The sequence below is a fragment of the Pelophylax lessonae genome, assembly GCF_965119305.1.
Source record: "Pelophylax lessonae genome assembly, chromosome: 2".
In the NCBI taxonomy this organism is placed as follows: domain Eukaryota; kingdom Metazoa; phylum Chordata; class Amphibia; order Anura; family Ranidae; genus Pelophylax; species Pelophylax lessonae.
This window is the reverse complement of record NC_138769.1, coordinates 6193853-6211293: the sequence shown is the minus strand read 5'-3', so window position 1 is coordinate 6211293 and position 17441 is coordinate 6193853. Positions and strand designations below refer to the sequence as shown.

Below are 17441 nucleotides of genomic sequence, written 5' to 3'. Positions count from 1 at the left end.
GGTTAAGAGAAAAGAAAGAAAGAAGCCTGTCAATAAAATGTAATTTGCCAGCAATTTTAACCACTTCAATACCGGACACATTCACCTCCTTCCTGCCCTGGCCAATTTTCAGCTTAAAGCGCTGTCACACTTTGAATGACAATTACTCAGGTATGCAACACTGTACCCAGAGGACATTTTATCATTTTTTTTGTCACATGGTGTTACATTGTATCATTCCCCGTAATATACATGAATCTCTGTCCTTTCAGTGACATCATAATGTTACATTGTACCATTCCCCATCATGTACATTATTCTCTGTCCTTCCAGTGATGTCATAGTGTTACATTGTATCATTCCCCATCATGTACATTATTCTCTGTCCTTCCAGTGATGTCATAGTGTTACATTGTATCATTCCCCATCATGTACATTATTCTCCATCCTTCCAGTGATCTCATAGTGTTACATTGTATCATTCCCTGTCATGTACATTATTCTTTGTCCTTCCAGTGATGTCATAGTGTTACATTGTATCATTCCCCATCATGTACATTATTCTCTGTCCTTCCAGTGATGTCACAGTGTTACATTTTATCATTCCCCGTCATGTACAATAATCTCTGTCCTTCCAGTGATCTCATAGTGTTACATTGTATCATTCCCCATCATGTACATTATTCTCCGTCCTTCCAGTGATGTCATAGTGTTACATTGTATCATTCCCCATCATGTACATTAATCTCTGTCCTTCCAATGATGTCATAGTGTTACATTGTATCATTCCCCATCATGTACATTATTCTCTGTCCTTCCAGTGATGTCATAGTGTTACATTGTATCATTCCCCATCATGTACAATAATCTCTGTCCTTCCAGTGATGTCATAGTGTTATATTGTATCATTCCCCGTCATGTACATTATTCTCTGCCCTTCCAGTGATGTCATAGTGTTACATTGTATCATTCCCCGTCATGTACATTATTCTCTGCCCTTCCAGTGATGTCATAGTGTTACATTGTATCATTCCCCATTATGTATAATAATGTCTGTCCTTCCAGTGATGCCATAGTGTTACATTGTATCATTCTCCATTATGTATAATAATGTCTGTCCTTCCAGTGATGTCATAGTGTTACATTGCATCATTCCCCATCATGTACATTATTCTCCGTCCTTCCAGTGATGCCATAGTGTTACATTGTATCATTCCCCATCATGTACATTATTCTCCGTCCTTCCAGTGATGTCATAGTGTTACATTGTATCATTCCCCATCATGTACATTATTCTCCGTCCTTCCAGTGATGTCATAGTGTTACATTGTATCATTCCCCATCATGTACATTATTCTCCGTCCTTCCAGTGATGTCATAGTGTTACATTGTATCATTCCCCATCATGTACATTATTCTCCGTCCTTCCAGTGATGTCATAGTGTTACATTGTATCATTCCCCGTCATGTACAGTAATCTCTGTCCTTCCAGTGATGTCATAGTGTTACATTGTATCATTCCCCATTATGTATAATAATCTCTGTCCTTCCAGTGATGATGGAAATGGAACTGGAAGCCCTGACACAGAATGTGACAGCAGAATGCAGCGGGACTCTTCCAGGTGACTCCGGGAAAAAAGAGCCTCTGACTACCAACGACAACGGGATCTGCGGTGAGATATCTTCTGACAATTCAGCCTTTCCTCCTTCTCTTTACTGCAGACATTTCCCCTCCTGTCCACCGGAGACACAGCAGAGATTCCACTGACTCCTCTCACTCATCATTATAAATTTTTTTTCCCTCTCTGTTATTTATCAATTGGGAACGAGGGGCAAATTTAAATGGAAAGGGATTAGGATGGGAATGGGGTACTGCGTTGTATTGAAAAGGGGATGAGGTTGGGAATGGGAAGCCCAAATTTCAGTTCACGAGAATTAGGTTGGGAATGGGAAGGCCACATTTCAGGGGAAGAGGATGAGGTTGGGAATGGGAAGCTCACATTTCAGTGGAAGAGGATTATGTTGGAAATTGGAAGATCACATTTCAGGGGAAGAGGATGAGGTTGGGAATGGGAAGCTCACATTTCAGTGGAAGAGGATTATGTTGGAAATGGGAAGCCCACATTTCAGTGGAAGAGGATTAGGTTGGGAATGGGAAGCCCAAATTTCAGTTGAAGAGAATCAGGTTGGGAATGGGAAGGCCACATTTTAGTGGAAGAGGATTACGTTGGGAATGGGAAGCCCACATTTCAGTTGAAGAGAATTAGGTTGGGAATGAGAAGCCCACATTTCAGTGGAAGAGAATTAGGTTGGGAATGGGAAGCCCACATTTCAGTTGAAGAGAATTAGGTTGGGAATGAGAAGCCCACATTTCAGTGGAAGAGAATTAAGTTGGGAAAGAGAAGCCCACGTTTCAGGGGAAGAAGATGAGCTTGGAAATGGGAAGCCCACATGTCAGTGGAAGAGGATGAGGTTGGGAAAGAGAAGCCCACATTTCAGTGGAAGAGGATTAGGTTGGGAATGGGAAGCCCACATTTCAGTGGAAGAGGATTAGGTTGGGAATGGGAAGCCCACATTTCAGTGGAAGAGGATGAGGTTGGGAATGGGAAGCCCACACTTCAGTGAAAGAGGATTAGGTTGGGAATGGGAAGCCCTCATTTCAGTGGAAGAGGATGAGGTTGGGAATGGGAAACCCACACTTCAGTGGAAGAGGATGAGGTTGGGAATGGGAAGCCCGCATTTCAGTGGAAGAGGATGAGGTTGGGAATGGGAAGCCCACACTTCAGTGGATGAGGATTAGGTTGAGAATGAGAAGCCCATATTTTAGTGGCAGAGGATGAGGTTGGAAATGAGAAGCCCATATTTCAGTGGAAGAGGATTACGTTGGGAATGAGAAGCCCACATTTTAGTGGAAGAGGATGAGGTGGGGAATGGGAAGCCCACATTTCAATGGAAGAGGATGAGGTTGGGAATGGGAAGCCCACATTTCAGTGGAAGAGGATGAAGTTGTGAATGGGAAGCCCACATTTCATTGGAAGAGGATGAGGTTGGGAATGGGAAGCCCACACTTCAGTGGATGAGGATTAGTTTGGGAATGAGAAGCCCACATTTTAGTGGAAGAGAATTAGGTTGGGAATGGGAAGCCCACATTTCAGTGGAAGAGGATTAGGTTGTGAATGGGAAGCCCACACTTCAGTGGAAGAGGATTAGGTTGGGAATGGGAAGCCCACTTTTCAGGGTAAGAGGATGAGCTTGGAAATGGGAAGCCCACATGTCAGTGGAAGAGGATGAGGTTGGGAAAGAGAAGCCCACATTTCAGTGGAAGAGGATTAGGTTGGGAATGGGAAGCCCACATTTCAGTGGAAGAGGATTAGGTTGGGAATGGGAAGCCCACATTTCAGTGGAAGAGGATGAGGTTGGGAATGGGAAGCCCACACTTCAGTGGAAGAGGATTAGGTTGGGAATGGGAAGCCCTCATTTCAGTGGAAGAGGATGAGGTTGGGAATGGGAAACCCACACTTCAGTGGAAGAGGATGAGGTTGGGAATGGGAAGCTTGCATTTCAGTGGATGAGGATTAGGTTGGGAATGAGAAGCCCATATTTTAGTGGCAGAGGATGAGGTTGGAAATGAGAAGCCCATATTTCAGTGGAAGAGGATTACGTTGGGAATGAGAAGCCCACATTTTAGTGGAAGAGGATGAGGTGGGGAATGGGAAGCCCACATTTCAATGGAAGAGGATGAGGTTGGGAATGGGAAACCCACATTTCAGTGGAAGAGGATGAAGTTGTGAATGGGAAGCCCACATTTCAGTGGAAGAGGATGAGGTTGGGAATGGGAAGCCCACACTTCAGTGGATGAGGATTAGGTTGGGAATGAGAAGCCCACATTTTAGTGGAAGAGAATTAGGTTGGGAATGGGAAGCCCACATTTCAGTGGAAGAGGATTAGGTTGTGAATGGGAAGCCCACACTTCAGTGGAAGAGGATTAGGTTGGGAATGGGAAGCCGACATTTTAGTGGCAGAGGATGAGGTTGGAAATGAGAAGCCCATATTTCAGTGGAAGAGGATTACGTTGGGAATGAGAAGCCCACATTTTAGTGGAAGAGGATGAGGTGGGGAATGGGAAGCCCACATTTCAATGGAAGAGGATGAGGTTGGGAATGGGAAGCCCACATTTCAGTGGAAGAGGATGAAGTTGTGAATGGGAAGCCCACATTTCAGTGGAAGAGGATGAGATTGGGAATGGGAAGCCCACACTTCAGTGGATGAGGATTAGTTTGGGAATGAGAAGCCCACATTTTAGTGGAAGAGAATTAGGTTGGGAATGGGAAGCCCACATTTCAGTGGAAGAGGATTAGGTTGTGAATGGGAAGCCCACACTTCAGTGGAAGAGGATTAGGTTGGGAATGGGAAGCCCACTTTTCAGGGTAAGAGGATGAGCTTGGAAATGGGAAGCCCACATGTCAGTGGAAGAGGATGAGGTTGGGAAAGAGAAGCCCACATTTCAGTGGAAGAGGATTAGGTTGGGAATGGGAAGCCCTCATTTCAGTGGAAGAGGATTAGGTTGGGAATGGGAAGCCCACATTTCAGTGGAAGAGGATGAGGTTGGGAATGGGAAGCCCACACTTCAGTGGAAGAGGATTAGGTTGGGAATGGGAAGCCCTCATTTCAGTAGAAGAGGATGAGGTTGGGAATGGGAAACCCACACTTCAGTGGAAGAGGATGAGGTTGGGAATGGGAAGCCCGCATTTCAGTGGAAGAGGATTAGGTTGGGAATGAGAAGCCCACATTTTAGTGGCAGAGGATGAGGTTGGAAATGAGAAGCCCATATTTCAGTGGAAGAGGATTACGTTGGGAATGAGAAGCCCACATTTTAGTGGAAGAGGATGAGGTGGGGAATGGGAAGCCCACATTTCAGTGGAAAAGGATTACGTTGGGAATGGGAAGCCCACATTTCAGTGGAAGAGGATTAGGTTGGGAATGGGAAGCCCACATTTCAGTGGAAGAAGATTGGATTGGGAATGGGAAGCCCACATTTCAGTGGAAGAGGATTAGGTTGTGAATGGGAAGCCCACATTTCAGTGGAAGAGGATTAGGTTGGGAATGGGAAGCCCACATTTCAGTGGAAAACGATTACGTTGGGAATGGGAAGCCCACATTTCAGTGGAAGAGGATTAGGTTGTGAATGGGAAGCCCACACTGCAGTGGAAGAGGATTAGGTTGGGAATGGGAAGCCAACATTTTAGTGGAAGAGGATGAGGTTGGGAATGGGAAGCCCACATTTCAGTGGAAAAGGATTACGTTGGGAATGGGAAGCCCACATTTCAGTGGAAGAGGATTAGGTTGTGAATGCGAAGCCCACATTTCAGTGGAAGAGGATTAGGTTGGGAATGAGAAGCCCACATTTCAGTGGAAGAGGATGAGGTTGGGAATGGGAAACCCACATTTCAGTGGAAGAGGATGAGGTTGGGAACGGGAAGCCCACATTTCAGTGGAAGAGGATTAGGTTGGGAATGGGGTGCCCTGTGTCATCACATGTAATTAGGATGGAATTATCTACAAGCATAAAAAAGAACTGGAACAACTAATTCACTTAGGACTCAAAAAAGAGATACTAAACAAAAAAGAAGCAAAATTTTTAATACCAGAAGCTTGTAGAACACCTTTAATATATACATTACCCAAAATACATAAAGATGGAGAAAACCCCCCGCCGAGGCCAATTGTCAACTGTATAGACTCACTCACTATGAGATTAGGACAATATATTGACATATTTCTACAACCAATAATTCCGCAAACAAAAGCCTTTACTAAGGACACAAAGCATATTTCCTGACAGACTCCATGGCAGCATACGTTTGGGTAGGCCCCGCCTCCTCTCCTACCTCATAGGACCCCACTCCCATAAATCTTTGCTCCCTTTCAGCATCAGTGTTGTTTTTTCGTCCTCCTCATACATACGGTGTTATGTTCCTACTATTTTCAAGTCCTATACCTTGAAGCAGATTGGGTCGTGGAGACTCCGATAAGCCCTGGCTATTAGCAGGGTATGGAGGGGGCAATGGAAGAGACCCTCAGCAGGATCGCTGTGGTCTGGCCGAGAGAGCCCTGCTGCCGCGGGTGGCCTATCTTTGCCTGAAGACACAGTCCGGTGGTGTGCCTCTGGGACCCTTCTCTGCTTGGGCAGGGTGGTAAGCCCTGTGATGGGACCTTTTTTATTTGTTTATTTCTTTTGGTTGTGCCTTTTGTGTGCTAGTCTGTGGTATTGTTTAAGCATATGTCAGGCCGTTTTTACTTACTGCTGCTGTTGTCTGCCGTGTTTTTCTTCTCTGTATAGTCCGGTGGCTCCCGGTCCTGCCGCGGCCGCGATCGCGGCCGCCGCTTCCGGGTTGCGCGGCGCTTCTGTGCATGCGCAGTAGCCGCCGGGCACTAGATTTGGTGCGCATGCGCGGGAGTGACGCGTGACGTCACTCGCGCATGCGCGGTAGGGTTCGGCGGCCGCGAGGCGGCATATTTAAATCCCTCAGTATGTCAGAGCTGGTGGGAAGGTCGGCATACACATACAGCCTCCCCCAGACTCTGACTGTCGTTTTGTAAGGTAAGATTGTACTCTTAATAGGCTTTTTGGCAGTTTCTTTTGATTCATGCTTAGGCTTAGCTCTATGTATTTACCTTTTGCATAGTGGTGAAGAGTTTCTTCGCTCCCTCGGTTGCTTCGATATGGACGCTTCTCCACCCCCTAGTGGCCAGCCCGCTCATACCAGGTATGTGCTGGGCATTGAAGGGGGGGGGTTTTTTGTGTCTTTCCCTTACATATCGCTGCATGTGTCTGTCCCCAGCTCTTCCAGGTCTGAACACCAGCCTAGCGCACGCAGCGAAGACAGACATTCTAAGTCGCATCACCGGCACTCCTCGTCTAGGTCCAGACGCAGTTCCCCCCACAATAGGGGACGTGATGGCAAATCTTCTGGTTCAGCACATCATGGCCGTTCAGAGCACCCGCATGGCAAGAAATGCTGGGGTTGTGGTACCATAGTAACTGATGGCTCCTCTCTGTGTAAACCCTGTTATACCCAAGCCACGGGTGAAAGGGAGAAGTCGGACCATCATATTGAGGAGGTTGTGCGCAGAGTCCTCAAAGACTCTTTAGCTGGGTTACAAAAGCCAAGTACTTCTGCAGGACCATCCCGCTCTCCGGAAAGAGATCTTCTGGTTCAGGATCCTTTTGAGTCCTCTCAACCCAGCCATCCTTCTATCCTTCCGTCAGAGTCCAAATCTGATTCAGATGACTCCGGTTCAGGATTTGAGTTCGGCCAGGTCTCCTCTCTTGTGAAGGCGGTGAGAGAAGCTCTTGAATGGGAGGACCCAGCTGTCTCCTCCCCAAAACAGCGAAAATACTTCAAGCAGCTATGCAAAGAGCGCTTGGACTTCCCATTTCTAGGGGAACTGGGAGATATAATTACAGAAGAGTGGAGCAAAGTGGAAAGGAAAAATTCTCTGACCACAAAAATGGCGAAGCTGTATCCATTTAAACAAGATAAGGTGAAGTATCTGGAATCTTCCCCAAGTGTGGATGCAGCGGTGATGCGTTTGGTCAAGCATGTCACCCTTCCAATGGAGGATACAGCCTCTTTTAGGGATCCGTTGGATAGGAGGATCGACGCTGATCTTAAACGAGCATATCTTTCGGCCGGCATGGCCTGTAAGCCAGCTTTGGCTTTGGCTACGATTTCAAAGGCCATGGAAGTCTGGATTAATGCCCTGGAGGGTACCCTTGGAGGAGTTTCGGAGGAAGTGCTCCAGAGCTCCCCAATCCAGGAGCTGAAGATGGCTGCGGGTTTTCTGGGGGAGGCGTCTCTAGACACCATTGGCCTTTTGGCTCGAGTTATGCTGGCTTCGGTTACGGCCAAACGCGCCCTTTGGCTTAGACCTTGGGTTGCTGATGCTGCTTCCAAACAGGCGTGGTGCCGAATTCCCTTTGAGGGTTCTTCCCTCTTTGGGAACAAGTTGGATGCAGCCATAACTCGGGCCACGGGTGGAAAATCTGGTTTCCTCCCTCAGGATAAACGCCCAGACGCTCAGAAGCGCTCTTTCCCGAGAAGACAAACTGCCAATCGTGCCAGGGAAGCACGCAGCTACAAACCAGGCAAGTCCTACGGAAGAGGTTGGAAGTCAAGGCAATCCACCTTCCAGAAAGGCTCTAAAGGCTCTTCGTCCGGTGACCGGGAGGCCACCAAATCCTTTTGAGGTTGGGCCCGTCCAGGCCTTCCCGGTAGGGGCCAGGTTGCTCCAATTTCGGGATGTCTGGGCGGCCTCAATTCAGGATCCCTGGGTGTTAAACATCGTGTCCCAGGGACATTCGTGGGCGTTCGACAATGCTCCCAAACCCAGGTTTGTCGCAACCTCGCTTCCTCCTTCGGCAGAGAAAAAGAAGATTCTTCTTGCCTACGTGGACTCCTTACTGGTTCAGCGAGCTGTTGTGCCAGTTCCCGAGGCAGAACGAGGTTTCGGAGTCTATTCACCTCTGTTTCTCGTCCAGAAGAAGAACGGCACCTGGCGTCCGGTAATAGACCTCACTTATCTCAACAGGTCGATCCATCAAGAAAAGTTCAAAATGGAGTCCCTAGTCACCATTCAACATTCGATTCTCCCAGGAGATTGGTTGGCATCGATCGACCTAAAAGACGCATACTTCCACGTTCCTGTGGCAAAAGAGTACCATCAGTTCCTCCGGTTTGCTGTAGGTCATGCTCACATGCAATTTACGTGTCTTCCCTTCGGGCTCTCAACTTCGCCTCGCACGTTCTCGAAGACCTTGCTGGCAGTTGTTGCTCTCATCAGGACCAGAGGCATCAGATTGCATCATTATCTGGACGATCTCCTCCTTCTGTCCCAGGACAAGCATCAGTTACTCTTACATCTGGAGCAAGTGACATCTACGCTTCAGGAATTCGGTTGGATTCTGAATCTAGAAAAGAGCCATCTGGTGCCTACGCAGTCGCTGGTGTTTCTCGGGGCACTGTTCAACACGGTGAAGTGCACCATTTCCCTGCCAGAAGAGAAAATTCCTGTAGTCCAGAGAAGGGTGTCTCACGCTCTCGCTGCCTCTCGTCTTACTGCTCGCCAGTGTCTAAAGGTAGTAGGGACGCTTGTAGCCACCTCACCTATGGTGAAGTGGGCTATGTGGAAGCTGAGACCCTTCCAGAAGGGGTTTCTCCAACAGTGGACGACGGAGAATTTGTCACAGGTTATTCACCTGACTCCATTCATGAAGGGATGCCTTCCCTGGTGGTTACGCCGTACAAATCTGACCAACTGCCACTCAATCGCTCCGATTTCCTGGGTAACGATAACCTCCGATGCCAGCAATACCGGTTGGGGAGCCCACTGTCTGACCGAAGTGGCACAAGGCAGATGGAACTTCCCAGGTCACGGAGTAGTGTCCAACGTTCTAGAACTTCGAGCCGCCCTCAAAGCACTCCAGGCTTTTCACCATCTAACACAGGGGGCTTCAGTGCTGTTAAGGATGGACAACACCACGGCAGTGGCTTATGTCAAGAGGCAGGGAGGAACACGCAGTATGTCTCTCCTCCAAGAAACAGAACCGATCATGACATGGGCTCAGCATCATCTGGCCAATCTCTCAGCGGTCTTTGTCCCGGGAGTGTTGAATGTGGAGGCAGACTTCCTATCTCGTTTCCAACTAGACAACAACGAGTGGTCCCTCCACCAAGAGGTGTTCAACTGGGTGTTATCTCTGGGGATTTCACCCAAAGTGGATCTGTTTGCGAGTCCACGCAACAGGAAGCTTCGGAAGTACTACACGAGATTCAGAGATCCTCAAGCTTTCGGAGTGGATGCCCTCACGGACAGGTGGAACTTCCAGTCTGCTTATGCCTTTCCACCAGTGCCAATAGTACTCCAATTCCTGCGGAGACTGAAGATGGAGGAAGTAGAGATCGTGGCAATAATCCCCTTCTGGCCCAACAGGCCATGGTTTCCCCTGCTGTCCCTTCTGAGCTTCAGGGATCCAATCCCTCTACCTCTCAGGTCGGACCTTCTGGCTCAGGGTCCTACTCTGCACCCATGCCCTGCACGGCTGCACCTCAGGGCTTGGTTTTTGAGAGGGGGAGGTTGGAAGCTCTCGGATGTCCAGAGGAGGTGATTCCGACTCTCATGAGTTCAAGAAAGCCCAGCACCAACAGGGTATATGAAAGGATATGGGCCAGGTTCATGAGTCATCAGGCCCAGGGGTCAGGTCCAGTAGGTACGCCTACTGTTCAGCAGATTTTAAGTTTTTTGCAGTCTGGTCTGGATCTGCCCCTCTCGGTTAGTTCTCTCCGGGTGCAAGTATCCGCCATTTCAGCCTTTACCGGAATTCAGTGGGCAAGTCATCATCTGATCCAGCAATTTTTTAAGGGAGCAGTCAGGCTTAGGCCTCAGAGAAGGCCAAGATTCCCAAAATGGGATCTTCCTTTAGTTTTGGACTTTTTTTCTTCAAAGGATGTTGCTTCCATGTCTGTCAAGGAACTTACGTTGAAAACAGCATTTTTGGTGGCTATTTCCTCTGCTAAGAGGGTCTCCGAGATACACAATCTGGGTCACAAAGAACCTTTTTTGACCTTTTTTCAAGACAGGGTGGTCCTTATCCCTATGCTAGGGTCAAATCCAAAAGTGACCTCTGTCTTCCACGAAAATGCTGAGATAGTTCTTCCCACCTTCAGAACTGATGAGAATTCTTCAGTCCATCCTCTAGACGTGGGCAACACTCTAAGTCAATATTTGGAGGCCACATCCTCCTTCCGCCAATCGGACTTCCTTTTCGTTCTGCTACATGGCAAAAAGAAGGGAATGCGTGCATCTTCCAGAGCAGTGGCTGCGTGGATCGTTCAGGCTATCCAATGGGCGTATAGAGCAAAGGGCTTGGCTCCTCCAGAGGCGATTACAGCTCACTCTACAAGAAGTGTCGCTACGTCTTGGGCAGCTTCCAAGCACGTCGCACCTGACGTGATCTGCAAGGCAGCATCTTGGTCATCTGTTAATACTTTTCTTTCCCATTATTGTTTTGAACCTGCTGCTTTGTCTTCCGTTAATTTTGGCGTTCAAGTCTTGTCAGTTGACAGTGCCAATTAAAGTTTTCTTTGTTCAGCATCTTCCCACCCGGGAGTGTATAGCGAGTTATTTCCCAAATGTATGCTGCCATGGAGTCTGTCAGGAAAACGGAAAATTGATATCAAATACTTACCGTAATTTTCCTTTCCTGATGGACTCCATGGCAGCAGGAGTCCCCTCCCAATTCCTGAGTAGGCTAGTTACAGAACACTGATGCTGAAAGAGAGCAAAGATTTATGGGAGTGGGGTCCTATGAGGTAGGAGAGGAGGCGGGGCCTACCCAAACGTATGCTGCCATGGAGTCCATCAGGAAAGGAAAATTACGGTAAGTATTTGATATCAATTTTCCGTTTTTGCAAATATTGGAAGAAAATCAACAAGAGGAAAAAATCCAAATGGCTACCATAGATGTAGCTTCGCTATACACAATCATTAAGCATCATGAAGCATGCGAAGCTGTGAAGTGGGCCTTAAGGAAGTATACAGGATTGATTTGCAAACAATGGAAATTCATAATAAAATGTTTAGACTTTTGCCTAAAGAAAAATTATTTCTGGTACAATAGCACGTATTACCACCAGAGCATCGGAGTTGCAATGGGCGCGAAGTTCGCGCCGAGTATAGCCAATATATTCATGGCTCAATGGGAAGAAGAGACGATTTATCAGAATAGACCACCAGAATTGATTCTATACAACAGATTCATAGACGATGGATTAATCTTCTGGAAGGGTACAAGAAACACACTCGAAGAATTTTTAGAAAAACTGAATAACAACGATAAAAACATAAAGTTAACATGGAACATCAGTGAAGAAGAAATTACCTATCTGGATCTACATATCTCGCAAAACAATGGAAAAATTTCTACAAAAACTCACTTTAAGGGTACAGACCGCAATAGTTACCTCCCCATTACCAGTTGCCACCATAAAAACTGGTTGTGGAATATCCCGAAGGGACAATTATTAAGACTTAAACGCAACTGTACAGAGGATAAAGACTTTGAAGAGCAAGCTAAATCGTTAGCCCAAAGATTTCTGGATATGGCTATGAACAGAAATTCATGGAAAATAAAATAATTGAAGTAAAGAATACACAGAGAAAAGAACTCTTGAAGACAAAGAAAAAGGAAAATTCCTATACAGAAAAAATCCCAATAATATTGAGCTACAATTCACAATATAAAGCAGTGGAGAAAATATTCAAAAGACACTGGCATGTATTAAAAATAGACAGACATCTGAAGAATCACATTCCAGAGAAACCACACTTCATATACAAAAGGGCACCCACACTAAAAAATAAGATAGTGAAAACAATCATAGAACCCCCAAAAAAACCCTTTTCCTTTTTTACCGGAAAGGGATTTTACCCTTGCAAAAGATGTTTTGCATGTACAAAAACAAAAAAACCAAAGCAGAAAATAACGGAGTTCTCATCTACCAGTAATGGAACAAAATTTAAAATTAAAGATTTTATCTGCTGCAATACAGAGGGGGCAGTCTACGCCCTACAGTGTAGTTGTGGACTACAATACATAGGTAGAACAAAACGTCTGTTAAGGATTCGCATTAAAGAACACGTGCAAAATATAATTAAAGGAAGTGACAAGCACACCGTATCAAGGCACTTTGCAAAACATCACCACAAAGACCCCTCTAAAATGACCTTTTGGGGGATAACTCCCTACAAAAGACATTGGAGAGGGAGTCATAAAGTTCGCACCCTGAGCAAACTTGAATCACAGTGGATTTTTAAAATGGACTCTTTTACACCCAATGGTCTTAACGTAGATTTCGACTTAAACTGTTTTATTAGTGATTTTTAATCTTTTAAAGTTTTAAAGTTTTAAAGTTTTAAAGAAGAAATTACTCCCTATCTTTTAAAAGCATACGTCCAAACACACCTTTAATTTACTCTCAACAATAATGAAAGGTCAGAGTTCCTTGTTTTTTAGTAAAGAATGAATAATATTCCCCTATCCCCCCAGGTATATACATAAAAAAACATTTTGTGAAGATATTTAATCGACGGAACATACACAATTTATGGATTTTATACCTTTTATGATTATTCAGGAATTTATACTTTCTATGATTATTTATATCCTTCTATGTATATTATCTTCGCTGTATGTTTCGTGAATATGCATATTCTATCTGTACGAAATAGATATCAGCAGACTGTGAACCATTTGGTGTACGCAGTACATGTATTTGTTTAGACAGGAAACATGATCCACAACCTCATTTCCGGTGTAAACATTGAAGAAAAATCAGCAATAATACACTTGGTATTAAGAGCAATATGGCGGAGTTAGTATATCCGCCGGAACTTCGACCAAAAGTTCCTCCAAAATGGCCGCGGCGATACTTCCGGCCCGACCTATATAAATAAACGTCACATCCAGTATAGGCCACTCCCTGAGGAAGTCACGTGACGTGATGTAACGCGTAGGAGGAGCCGCCAGACTACCGGAAGCGACGTTGGAGATCGGAGCGAAGCGCTCCCAACGCTGTATTTACACTCTGCTTGCGAACAAAAGACTTGCTAAATGTAAGTGCAACATACGTTTTTAACAATAAATTGGTTTTGATATACTGCACCATGATGCCCCTTTATGCTTACTGAGCCCGAGGTACGATAAGGAGTTAAAGACGTCAGAAAGTGTAAAACCCCCCAGAAACGGACAGGACAGGAAATACCCCGAGGTTATAACAGGATTTCGGAACGGAAAAAAAGCTCTTAACCATCCATCCGGAGGCTAAGCTATATATAACAGGCGCAATATACACCTTACTAAGGTGAGAGTCCAGAACACCTAGATGTGACACCTGGTGGAGGCAGCAAGTCACAACACCTTTATTTTGCATGAGAGCACTTTTTATTCTGTTTGAAGATACTGAATTGAATTGCACTTTATTCTGGATTCGTTTATAAGGACAATATGAACACTGCACTTTATTATTTTTAAATTGAAGAGTGAAAGCACACAGCACTTTTGAGTGATTTTGAAGAAATAATAATATTTTGTTAACAGGAATTTTATTTATTTATTGGAAAATAAGCACCCAGCACTTTGTCATATACAGTCAGCACAATACAGAGGCATATTGAATTTATTTATTTATATTTTGCAATACAATTAATCACGGCTATACTTTTAAGTGATCACCTATTTTCAGCAAATAAGAACACGGTTTTATTCAAGTATCATATATATATATATTCACACTGTTTTATAATGAAATTATTTTCACTTCCGAAGCGCGCCACATACCCACACTAATTTAATGGGATTAGACTGGCAATGGGTGCCACATAATAAGGAAAAGTATTTAGGTGAGAATGGGTTAGCACATTTCAGGAGAACAGGATTAGGTTGGGCATGTAATGCCACATTTCGTTGGAACAGGGTAGTTTGGGAATGGCATTAGACTGGGAATGAGGTGCTACATTTTAATGAAAACAGATTAATCTGTGAACAGGGTGCCACATTCCAGATGTAGCCAGATTAGGTTGGGAATAGTGTGCCATATTTTAATAGAATAAAGTTATTTTGGGAATGGGATTAGATTGGGAATGGAGTGCCATAATTAATTGGAATGAGATTGGGAAAGTGACGCCCCTTTTCATGAAAAGGAATTAGGTTTAGAATGTGATTAGACTTGGAATGGATTGTCAAATGTTAATGGAATTTCATGAGGTTCAGAGTGAGGTTAGATGTGGAAGTGGGTACCATATTTCAGTGGAATGGGATTAGATTTGGAATGTGATTAGATTGGGAATAGATATAGGCTAGGAATGGGGTGCCACATTGTAATATAAACAGAATCGACTGGGGACAGGGTGCCAGATTTCATTGGAATAGGATTAGGTTGGGAATGGAGTGCCGTATATCAATGGAATTAAATTAGAATGGGAATAGGATTAGGCTGGGAATGGGGTGACCCATTGTTATGGAAAGGAATTAGATTGGGAATACAATTAGACTTGGAATGGGATGCCACATTTTAAGGTAATGGGATTAAGTTCAGAAGGGATTAGGTTTAGAATTGGGTGCCACATTTCAGTGGAATGTAATATGCTGGGAATGGGGAGCCACGTTTCAATAGGATGGAATTAGGTTTGGAATGTGATTAAACTAGGAATAGAGTACTACATTTCAATGGAATATAATTAGGGACTACCACAGTAAAACAGGACAAGACTAAGTTGGGAATAGGGTGGCACATCTCATGGTACATGGTTAGGCTGGAAATGGGCTGCAACATTACAGAAGCATAGGACTGGTTTGAGAATGGGGTTCCACATTTTAATGAGAAGGGTTAGGTTGGGAATGGGATGCCACATTTCAATGGAATATGTGAGAACTCCTCACAAGATGGGTGTGTTAAATTTTACCTTGTTGTACAAATGTTAACACATCTTTGTGCTGCACCTCAGTTTAGGTTTATGAAATCTCTGGCATCCTGCTGTAATCCAAACATGCCCCCTGCTTGATTTTATTCTTCTAATGCCTAAAATGATCCCCCCCACCCCACTGTCGCTCTGATTTTTTTTCCTTCCTCTCTGTGTCAAGCTCTTCTTTCAATCTATAATTTGGTTTCCATCATCCGCAGATGTGGAGAACTGTACTTCCAAGGCCACCCAGGATGCCCAGGACATGGCCAACAATTTTCCCTCTCCTGAGGACAATCTGCCGGAGTTCCCTGATGTGCCACCACCTGCGGAATAGATTATCCACTCCTCTCCAGAGCACCACCCAATCTGAGGACTCATTGCGATTCATCTACCTGTGGGAGAAGCGGTGTCAACCCGTAACAATGGCCCCTCTATAACTGCAGACTGTATACTGGTTCTCCATGACAACTGCCCCTCTATGACTCTGGACTGTATACTGGTTCTCCATGACAACTGCCCCTCTATGACTCTGGACTGTATACTGGTTCTCCATGACAACTGCCCCTCTCTGACTCTGGACTGTATACTGGTTCTCCATGACAACTGCCCCTCTCTGACTCTGGACTGTATACTGGTTCTCCATGACAACTGCTTTCTCTGACTCTGGACTGTATACTGGTTCTCCATGACAACTGCCCCTCTCTGACTCTGGATTGTACACTGGTTCACCATGACAACTGCCCCTCGCTTACTCTGGATTGTATACTGGTTCTCCATGACAACTGCCCCTCTCTGACTCTGGATTGTACACTGGTTCACCATGACAACTGCCCCTCGCTGACTCTGGACTGTATACTGGTTCTCCATGACAACTGCCCCTCTCTGACTCTGAACAGTATACTGGTTCTCCATAACAACTGCCCCTCTCTGACTTTGGACTGTATACTGGTTCTCCATGACAACTGCCCCTCTCTGACTTTGGACTGTATACTGGTTCTCCATGACAACTGCTTTCTCTGACTCTGAACTGTATACTGGTACTTAATGACAACTGCCCCTCCCTAACTCTGGACTGTATACTGGTTCTCCGTGACAACTGCCCCTCTCTGACTCTGGACTGTATACTGCTTCTCCATGACAACTGCCCCTGCCTGACTCTTGACAGTATACTGATTTTCCATGACAACTGTCCCTCTCTGACACCATACTCAATACTGGTTCTCTGTGACAACTGCCCCTTTCTGGTTCTCCATTACAGCAATTCCTCATGATTCCATACTATATACTGGTTATTCATGACAACTGCCCCTCCCTAACTCTGACCTGTATACTGGTTCTCCATGACAGCAGTTCCTCTTTGACTCTGGACTGTATACCGGTTCTCTGTTACAACTGTCCCTCTCTGGTTCTCAATTACAGCAATTCCTCTTTGATTCCAGACTGTATACTGATTCTCCACAACAGCAGCCCCTCTCTGACTTTGGACTGTTCTCCATGACAGCAGCCCATCTGACACTGGACTGTATACTAGTCCTCCATTACATCCCCCCCCCTTTCTGTCTCAAGATTCTATACTGGTTCTCCTTGACAGTGGCCTAGCTGATGCTGGACAGTATCCTAGTCTTCCATGACAGTGGTCCTTCTCTGACTCTGGATTTTATACTGGTTCTCCATGACAGCGATCCCTCTCTGACTCTGGATTTTATACTGGTTCTCCATGACAGCGATCCCTCTCTAACTCTGGATTGTATACTGGTTCTCCATGACAGCGATCCCTCTCTGACTCTGGACTGTATACTGGTTCTGTATGACAGAGATCCCTCTCTGACTCAGGATTGTATACTGGTTCTGTATGACAGAGATCCCTCTCTGACTCTGGATTGTATACTGGTTCTGTATGACAGCGATCCCTCTCTGACTCAGGATTGTATACTGGTTCT

At 45.3% G+C, this 17441-nt stretch overlaps 1 protein-coding gene across 1 annotated transcript in view; it reads left to right on the top strand.

Annotated features, from left to right (window-relative positions):
- The window catches only part of LOC309546892 (uncharacterized protein), an 85869-nt gene extending 69742 nt beyond the window's left edge, over positions 1-16127 (top strand). Inside the window, exons 5-6 of the mRNA XM_082246586.1 lie at positions 1533-1652; positions 15720-16127. Coding sequence (XP_082102712.1) covers positions 1533-1652; positions 15720-15835 — 236 coding nt within the window. The 3' untranslated portion in view covers positions 15836-16127. The remainder of the gene's footprint in view (positions 1-1532; positions 1653-15719) is intronic.
- The last annotated feature ends 1314 nt before the right edge of the window (positions 16128-17441 follow it).